At 44.0% G+C, this 9,108-nt stretch overlaps 1 protein-coding gene across 2 annotated transcripts in view; it reads left to right on the top strand.

Moving 5' to 3' along the window:
• The window catches only part of LOC136655753 (potassium voltage-gated channel subfamily KQT member 1-like), a 288,896-nt gene that overhangs the window by 17,260 nt on the left and 262,528 nt on the right, over window positions 1-9,108 (top strand). For both annotated transcript variants that reach the window (XM_066632372.1, XM_066632373.1), the window contains exons 3-6: window positions 3,537-3,627; window positions 4,177-4,303; window positions 6,785-6,863; window positions 7,438-7,534. In XM_066632372.1, the coding sequence (XP_066488469.1) occupies window positions 3,537-3,627; window positions 4,177-4,303; window positions 6,785-6,863; window positions 7,438-7,534 (394 nt within the window). The remainder of the gene's footprint in view (window positions 1-3,536; window positions 3,628-4,176; window positions 4,304-6,784; window positions 6,864-7,437; window positions 7,535-9,108) is intronic.

Here is a 9,108-nt window from a genome sequence, read left to right as displayed (position 1 = left end):
TTTAAATGTGATTTCAAGGTTCAGCTAGAATCTGCTTGCATGTCCGTAGTTTTTATCTATCAAGCAGGGACATATCTTGGATATTATGCCACGTGAAAAGTCGTGGAGCTGAGTTTGGTGGCCCGGGATTTACTCAAATCTGGTTGTTTTTTTTAAATATGCAAACCAGCTGTGATTCCCCAGATTAAAACCAGCTGTCCTCTTTCACTTGACCCTCATTTATAATTATATGGTTGGTCATACTAATAACAGATTTTCTGTGCGCTGCTGATTGTCTGTTTGAAGCTGTTGGTTTAAAACATATTTGTCTATACAAAGCCTTAATGAAAAACAGAGACCTTAGCTGATTTAGAGTCATCACCTTTCGGAAAATATCAAGGAAAACACCCAGAATACCATACTGACGGTTTTCATGGAAGTCTATTCAAGCGCCAGTTAAAACCTCAGAGTATCCTGCAGCAGTGGCACAGAGAACACTCTTTCTGTGGGCAGCAAGACAGATGTGTTATTTTTGTGCTGCTGCTGCAGCCATTGGTGCAAAGCATAATTCTCCTTCCTTTTCCTACCTGTCTGGCGCTTGAGAAGATGATTGGATAAGGGAGTAGCTGGCACATGCCTGGGATGTGCTCCAGTCCATGAGAACAAGTTGTGAATCAAGTTCCAAGTTAGCAACCCAGTGACTTGACTCACGAGTCATAATGCATGGGCATAGCGACTCAACTCATGAGAAATTTTTTCAATTCAGATCATGAGTCATTTAGAGAAACGAGTCTCCCTCCCCCCAAAAAACTCCTTAAACCTTCCTCTTCCCATCAACCCCCCAGCCCCCACCTCCCGAAACCAAACTCCATTGCTGCTTGCCATCCTTCTGAATGCCGGCTTCAGGATTGCCCACAAGATGTTTTGGAGCAATGCAGAAGTGGCAAAGGAAAAAAGATAAACATGAACACACACACACACCAAATCGAGTTGGAACTTGTGTCATTCAAGCCCGACTCGCTTTTAGAGTCACTGGCCTAAGTTGAGTCAGAGTCAGTGATTTTCATGACTCACGTCAACTCGAGTTGTCCAAAAACATGTTTTTGGGTGACTTGAGTCACGTCACCATGGGTTGAGTGCTCATCCCTGGTGCAACCAAGAGACCCCCAACAGAGCTTGTGCCCATCACAGCCTGACACTGACACTAACCTTGGCCTCAGATTTCAAAGTCAATGTGCGTGGAAATGTAAGTAGGTGGTCCTTAAGACGACCGTCTCCCTGAAAGTCTCTTCCAGATTCTGCAGCTCTGTTTCTTAGGCAACTGTGGTAATGAATTGTCTGTCCATGGACTCTACTGCCAGAAGAAGAGGGACAGACAATTCCTTACTAGAGTCTCCCTGAAGCCGTAAGTGGCATCACAAGAGGCATAAAGAAGACCATGGAGGTCAGTGTGCCGTGTCAAGAAAAACATTGAACAAATGGCAAATCACTTCATTTGTGTGAGGGATCCCTATTCACCACAACTTCTGTTTGACTTAATTCTTCTGATGCTCTCCCAGGAGAAAAACAGTCCAAACATTGTTATCTTCTGCTGTGATGACCAATGCAAATAATTTGTGTGGCTCCTCAAGGTGGTCCAGTCCAATCTACTTCCCAAATTGGTGTTGATCTGCTGCCATGCCAGCATGCACCTCAGCACTGCTCCATTACCCCTGGCAGTCCACAATTCGCTGACCCCACCCTCTTCAGCCATCACTGTTTGCAGGCCCAATCCTATCCAGCTTTCCAGTGCCTATGCAGCCCCAAGGCAACAAACATTCCCTTACTTGAGGAGCCCCCCCCCCCGCCACTGCAGGATGCAACACGTGCCCCATTGGCATGGCTGCATCCATGCTGGAAAATTGGATAGAGTTGGGCCCTTCAAAGTGTAAAGTCTTTTTGTAAAGAATCTCTCCACTCGCAGCTTCCTCTCCACCTGGCCTCTTTACAGCTCCAGTTCTTTTCTCCAGCACGCTCCTGAGAGCACTCAGGAAAAGATCATAGTGGCAGTGGCAAGGCTAGAGGATGAGAAGGTGTAAGCCCTCCCATCCTCCTCTTGGATGCTCCATGTAAATTCTGCATGATGATGGGGCTGTGGGGCAGAGCTGGCAGGTGGGCAGGCAGGGGGGATACCTGGCAGCTTGCCATCTTCCCCAGTCCGTTGCCTGAAGTATCCACCTCAAGACCGGCCAGTGCTTGGCCGTCTTCCTCTCTTTCTTCAGCAATCTGCTCATGGTCATCTAGTGATCCAGTAGTAACTCTGACTAGTTCCTGCTTCTGATATGGTTAAATAAGTTTGTAACATTAACATTTCTAGCAATATACTTTTCAAATTTGCTTCTTCAGCTTACACGGGTTCCATGGGAGGCACCTTCCCTTAACCCATTTCTGCCCGGCCCACAGGTGTACACATTTGGTCCCTGTTGTGTATATGCAGTGTTGGGCAGAAATGGCTTAACTTGAATCTTACAGCCCGATCCCCTACCTGGGCAGCACCACTTGCACACCTGCTGCCTGGGCAACAGCCATCGCAGTCGTAAGGCATGTTGTAGCAGCGGGGAAGGGAGAGGTGCTGTTGGGGAAGCCAGTGCCAGTTCGATGGGAGGATGCTCGGCACCCACAAGCAGTGAGTCTGCCATTTGGTGGGAAGGTGTTCCCGGGCAGGGGGAAGGTAGGCAAGGGAGGGGGTGTTCCTTGTTGCCGGGAGGGGAACCCCCAGGACAGTTCAGGCCTGGGAAGGGGTGTGGACAGTGGCAGAGATCCAGATCCTTTCCCCCCTCCCGTGCCTGAAAGCTTGACGCAGGCTACTTGAATCTGTACTACTTGATTTCACTGATGCAGTTTCTAGTAGACCCATTGGGGTTACAGGAGTGCTACATGGTGTAAGGGGACCTTTATCCCAAGGAGACCTCTGGCTGCTTCTCCTACTCCATAGGATACAGAGGTGGCAATTTCAGTGCTGCTGTACTGTGGGGTGGGCAGGTAGCATAGGATTGGGCCCTTAATTGTCCTTTGGGAGTGAAATACATGTGCTGGACAATCCAAGAGTGCAGAGTCGTGTCTTTTTACACTGAAGGTGCAAGTCGCTGCTCTTGTCCTAAAACCTGCTGAATTGGGAAGCCCTTTTGCATAGAAGCCACCATTTAAAAGTAAATAGAATTCAGTCCATAAGTTTAGAAGTTGGTCCATTGGTGAGATAATTATCTCTGTTTATTTCTTTGTTTCTTAAGGCATTTGCTATGAGTAAGAAATTTGTGGCTGCCATTTTGGGATTACCTTCTACCAGATTAAGCACTGCTTTATGAAGGGCATGGGACAATTTTTTTTAAATTTAGTTTTATTTTTAAAAACACCAGAGACTTAATTTTAATGCTCCCGGGAACCAAGCTTTGGGTATTTACTTATGACAAGGAAAACTCCAGGGAGCAATATATAAAATACAGTTTTCTGTTACAGCTTTTTTTTTTTTTTTAGTCATATCATTGAGCACTTGTTTGTTTGTTTGTTTGTTTTTGCAGATTTCTATTGGTGCTGGTTTGCTTAATTTTCAGTGTTCTGTCCACTATAGAGCACTATTCAGAATTTGCCACTGGGACGCTCTTTTGGATGGTAAGTGATCTAATTAAAAATATTGGGTGGAACGTCTGTACTTGCAACCACTTGGGATCTCCTTAAGAAGAGCTGAAAAGATGGAGGCCGCAACTAAAATTGCTGGTCTTTGCTCTGTGCATGGTTGTGAGTGCTTGCACACCTCACACTGCAGCAACACTTTTCAAAGGACTCTGGCTGGGAGGCTCTGCCTCATCTGCCTCCCCATGCACTGCGCATCCCTGGTGTTCAGACTATGCTGACAGATGATATGCTATTTCTGAGACTTCTCACATCAAGACACTGCCTCCCTTTTCCATGTTTAACTTGCTTGCTTGCTTGTTGTAGCTGATGGCTTTCATCAATCTGTTGAATGATTCTCACATGCTGTTGTGGTGTTGTTAGTGCATAGATTGTTGGGAGAGTGCTAAAAAATATTTTCTTAGTTTTATTTATCACATTTTCCTTTCAACCCAAATGTCCCCAAGGTAGTTTACATACAATAAAAATTTTTTAAAAAAATTATGCCATTTTAAAAATATAAGCTGTGAATTTCCTTTTTAATTTCAGGAGATCGTCCTGGTGGTATTTTTTGGTGCTGAGTATGTTGTGAGACTCTGGTCCGCGGGCTGCAGAAGCAAATACGTTGGCATTAAGGGAAGAATACGTTTTATTAGAAAGCCTATCTCAATAATAGGTATGATATTTTTAAAAATTATTAAAGTGCATATGTTGATATCATCTTGATCTTTTCATTGATCACAGTGAATAAATACACTCTATGAGTGCTGGCATTATTTTTAAGTTCAACTATTGGGATTGCCATAGTATTGGATGCCTGATTATCAGAATTGTACAAGAATTAATAATTCGCTAAATAACAAACTAGAAATTCCTAAATGTATTTATTTCGTTAGCTGAAAATTTTTATCCCACCTCATTCCTGCAAGATTCCAGGCAGTTTACAAAAAATACAAAATTTAGAAAAATACAAAATTTACAAAATTTAGAATAAATAAAAGAAGTCATAAAAACTACACAATAAATAACACCGACAGTACAATGGGAGAGCGTTAACCACCAAAAGCAACTAAGGGCACAATCCTAACTCATCCTTGGGCCGGCACAAGTCCCTTGCGCTGGCCCAGGAGGGTCTCAAACATGCCGTAAAGCACATTTGCGCTTCCTTGAGAGTCAGCTGGGCCGGTGCAGGGACGTGTGCTGCAGTGGTGTAGCTAATGATCGTGTAGCCCGGTGCCAAGCTCAAAATGTTGCCCCGGAAGTGATGTCACAACTGGAAGTGACATCACATCCAGGCTTTTTAAAAAGTGAAAATTGGAAGGAACCCACCTCCGCCCCCCCAGCAGCTCACCACCCACTTGCTCTGCTGCCTCACCCATTAGTGGCATAGCTAAGGAATCTATCTGCAACCTGGGGTCAAAAAAGATTTTGTAGCCTCCCGCCCCACCTGCATGACAAAATCAAATTTAATTAAGTAAATAAATAAAAAGTTATTGGTTCCATGCTGTATCACAGGGGTGCCCAAACCCCGGCCCTGGGGCCACTTGCGGCCCTTGAGGCCTCTCAATGCGGCCCCCAGTCTCCAATGAGCCTCTGGCCCTCCGGATATTTGTTGGAGCCCACACTGGCCCAATGCAACTGCTCTCAGCATGAGGGTGACTGTTTGACCTCTTGCATGAGCTGTGGGATCAGGGCTTCCTCCACTGCTTACTGTTTCACGTCTGTGATGCAGTAGCAGCAGCAAAGGAAAGGCCAGCCTTGCATTGTGCAAGGCCTTTTATAGGCCTTGAGCTATTTCAAGACCTTCATTCATTCATATAAGTTCATCTTTAATATATTCATTTATGTAAACTTATGTAAATTTATTTAAATTTTAAATGTAAATTAATTCTTTTTTTCCCCTGGCCCTTGATACAGTGTCAGAGAGATGATTTGGCCCTCCTGCCAAAATGTTTGGACACCCCTCTCATTGGCACTCAAGTCTCTTAGGTCAGTTTGGAGTTAAGCAAATGCACTTTTTGCTCCACAAGGCAGTTGTGTTTTCATTTTCTGGTTAATTGGCCATAACCTTCAATAGAAAACAGATACTTCAGTGCTGTTTGTTTCATTGCATTCTGCATTAAATTATCTTTCCAACAATATATAACATGATGGTACTATTCGTACATACCAATTTTGTACTATTGGTACAATATACTATTCGTACATTTTCACAATGTAGGTCACTAGTGTCAAGCTCAGCTTGTTGCCTCCCTAAAGCTTGATGCCCAGTGCAACTGCTACCCCCTGCACCCCCTTAGCTATGCCACTGGTGTGCTGGACTGTAGAGGCTGAATCCAGTTTCTGCGCCGACATGGTCAGGGAGGCTTGTGTCGGCCGAGCTTGGTCTGGGATGGGTGGGAAGGAGGGAGGGAGGGAAGCATTCTGGGCCGGGGGAAGGGCAGTCCCAGAGGCGGGGCTGGGACCTGGCAGATATGCCAGATCCTAGCCCCTGTTCCCGAGCAGTGTGGAGGTGGTGCAAGTCTGAGGAGACCCATTGGAGCTACTGTGGCTTACCCAAAGGGGAAAAGTTTCCCCTTACCTCCAACTGAGCTACTTTTGGGCCCTATCTTGTGCTGAATACAGCGTAGGCCTCCTGTCCTACCTGTTCCAACGCAAGATAGGATTGCGCTGCACAAAATACAACACTGGTAGCACAACGGAGAAGCAATAACCCAAAGCAACTAAACATTTTAGTTGGTTTTTTACGTGTTAAACATTGGCTGAAAGAGCCAGAGAAAATATATAGGTGTGTCTAATATATCTTTCTATACTACAAATATGAAGTGCCTAAGCACAAAGGAATGGGGAAGATAGGGAAACAGTGTAGACTGCATTGAAAATTTTTCAAGAAAGGGAACTGTAAGAGGTGATTGGATCATATTTTTGCAAACAACAAAAATCTACAAGCATTCAGACTCCAAGAAAACTCACAAATAGAGAAAAGTAAGCCTTGATTTCTCTCTTTTATAGATGTTCAAGTTCCTCTGTTGTAGCTGGAAAATTCTGGTGATATGAGTACCACTGGCGGAGAAACACTGTTCTAGAGGGTTTATTCCTGCCTTTCTATGGATGGTGTTCAAATGTATTGATGTTTTCCATCTCCATTTGTCAACAGATCTCATTGTTGTGATAGCCTCGATTATTGTTCTGAGCGTAGGATCAAATGGGCAGGTGTTTGCCACATCTGCAATAAGGTATGTAATGCAGTTTTGTTTTCATTTGACATTGAGGTAGAAATCTGAGGCTGTAATCCTGTACACAATTTCCTGGGAGTACGTCCCATTGGTTGTAATGGGGCTTACTTCTGAACAGAGATGCGTAGGCTTGTACTGTGAAACTGTTTGTGTTGTTTTAAATTCTTCAGAGACATTTATTAGCATTTTCATACAAACTGTGTGTGTCCATATAGCCTTGTTCAGGCATAGTTCAATGAAACTTTGAACACCTGCTTCTTTTCCTTGCAGGGTAACTATGGTCAGTTATTTGTGGCACCCTGTGATGAAATTGGTAGGGCTGCCAGAGAGCATACAAAATTACCTCCGGGACCGGGTCCATCTCATAGACTACCAATTGGCCTTACAATACGATATATTTATTTATACTTATAGTGTTTGTACTATGCGCTATACTAATTATATAAGTATTAAAAGTGCTCCCAATTTCCTGGCAGCTCTCAGAAGAAAATGTATTTAGATTTGCAAGACCAGGGCTTCTGTGAACAAGGGGTTCTCACTTCATTGTACAACTTTTCGCCACTCTTGTTTCAAGGGGGATTCGGTTTCTACAGATTCTTCGCATGCTTCATGTAGATCGACAGGGTGGCACCTGGAGGCTCTTGGGATCAGTCGTATTTATACATCGTCAGGTACTCACTAAATACGGAACAATTCTTCAATATGTTTTTACAAACACTTTTGGTGTTATAAAACTCTTGCCCTGACACCATGCATGATGGTCATTCCTTCTGGAAGGCGGAAGAGGAGCTGCCTTTCTGGGAATTGAGAGTTGGGGTTATTGCTGTATGGGATGAAAATCCAAAAGTCTGTATATTTTTCTGCCCTAAATGTAAGGAAAATGGTATATCTACATAAATAATTGTATGAAAATGAGGTCATGTACAAACTTATAAACACCATTTGTAATATGATAAGTAGAGCTTTTTAAAAAATTAGAGCTAAAGTCATAATTGGCATATTTGTTTTAATGGCTTAAACTTCTTTGAGGCATTTGCTGCAGGACAGCTCTTTATGGAAAGCCATGAACAATTTCACCATAGTGATCAAGGTAAAGTTACAGTGTCCCCAAGTGGCCAATATTAACACTACCAAATCATACCAAGCAAGATCCCATTGAATTTGAGCTGGGATGTGGACAATCAAATAGAGATCATTTACAGCAAATCCTATTCAGAAATAAACCTCACTGAGTTCAAATTTACTCCCAGGCAAGTGTGTAAAGGATTGCAGCCTTATTGTACATACACACATAATCAATTCGTTAAAATTCTGTTGGCATCTGTCAGTCTCGGAAGACTAAGGTATTGCGCTCTGAACAGTGGTTCTGGAACAGAGTGCTCTCTCCAGTGCGCAAAGCCTGGGTAAAGTAGATATGGAGGATAGACTGTTACCCATGCAGCAAATCCCCCTTCTCCACGTTGCTGAAATGGTCCAATGGAAAGGCAGAGGCCAATACGGTTGGTTCCAGCGGCGTCGCAGGAGTTGCCAGAACGTGACTGTGTTCAGCCATGAACTGCCTCAGGGACTCCGGCTCCAGATTTTGCCTCGAGGTTGACTCCTGAAGCCTTTTCCATAACTGGATGTAGCCACAAGGCAGTGGAGGTTTGGGATCAGAGTTTTCCTTCTCTCAGATGAGCTGCCTTCCCAGGCTAATGAGTCCCATCTACCCGGTGGCTGTTTAGTCGCCTCTTACGACAAGTACAGCCAAACTGAGGGCCTATTCTTATCCCCAGCCCCCAGGGGAATTGTTAAAATACACAAGAGTGTATTACTGAAACTGGCTCTTGGGACCACTATTTATTTAAATTCCGCCTTCTTCAAATTCAAGACAATGCTAACAAAACACCCAATTATAAAAATGCATCCGTTCTTGTTTCTTGCCAGTTGTTATACAGCCATCTGTTTCTGGGTACAATTCAGTTGCTGGTGCTGTTTTTTAAGAGCCTAAATGGCTTGGAACCCATGTTCCTGTGCATTCCGCGTGTGTCTGTCTCAGGACCTAATAGTGCTTAGAATTCAAACACAATGTCTTTCAAAGAGGAGGGGGAAGGAGGCTCAGTATCCTGGGGGGATAGCCAGATGTCAGACCCTCCCTCATCATAAATCCTGATAACAGGCAAGGGGATGAATGAGTAACGAATACATTCATAAATGTTTGTGTGGGGCTCATAGCATTTTAAGAAAGTGAACAGTTGGCTTGAAG

Source organism: Tiliqua scincoides, chromosome 6, assembly GCF_035046505.1.
Source record: "Tiliqua scincoides isolate rTilSci1 chromosome 6, rTilSci1.hap2, whole genome shotgun sequence".
In the NCBI taxonomy this organism is placed as follows: Eukaryota; Metazoa; Chordata; class Lepidosauria; order Squamata; family Scincidae; genus Tiliqua; species Tiliqua scincoides.
The sequence above is the reverse complement of the archived record's forward strand: the minus strand, read 5'-3'. Positions and strand labels throughout refer to the sequence as shown.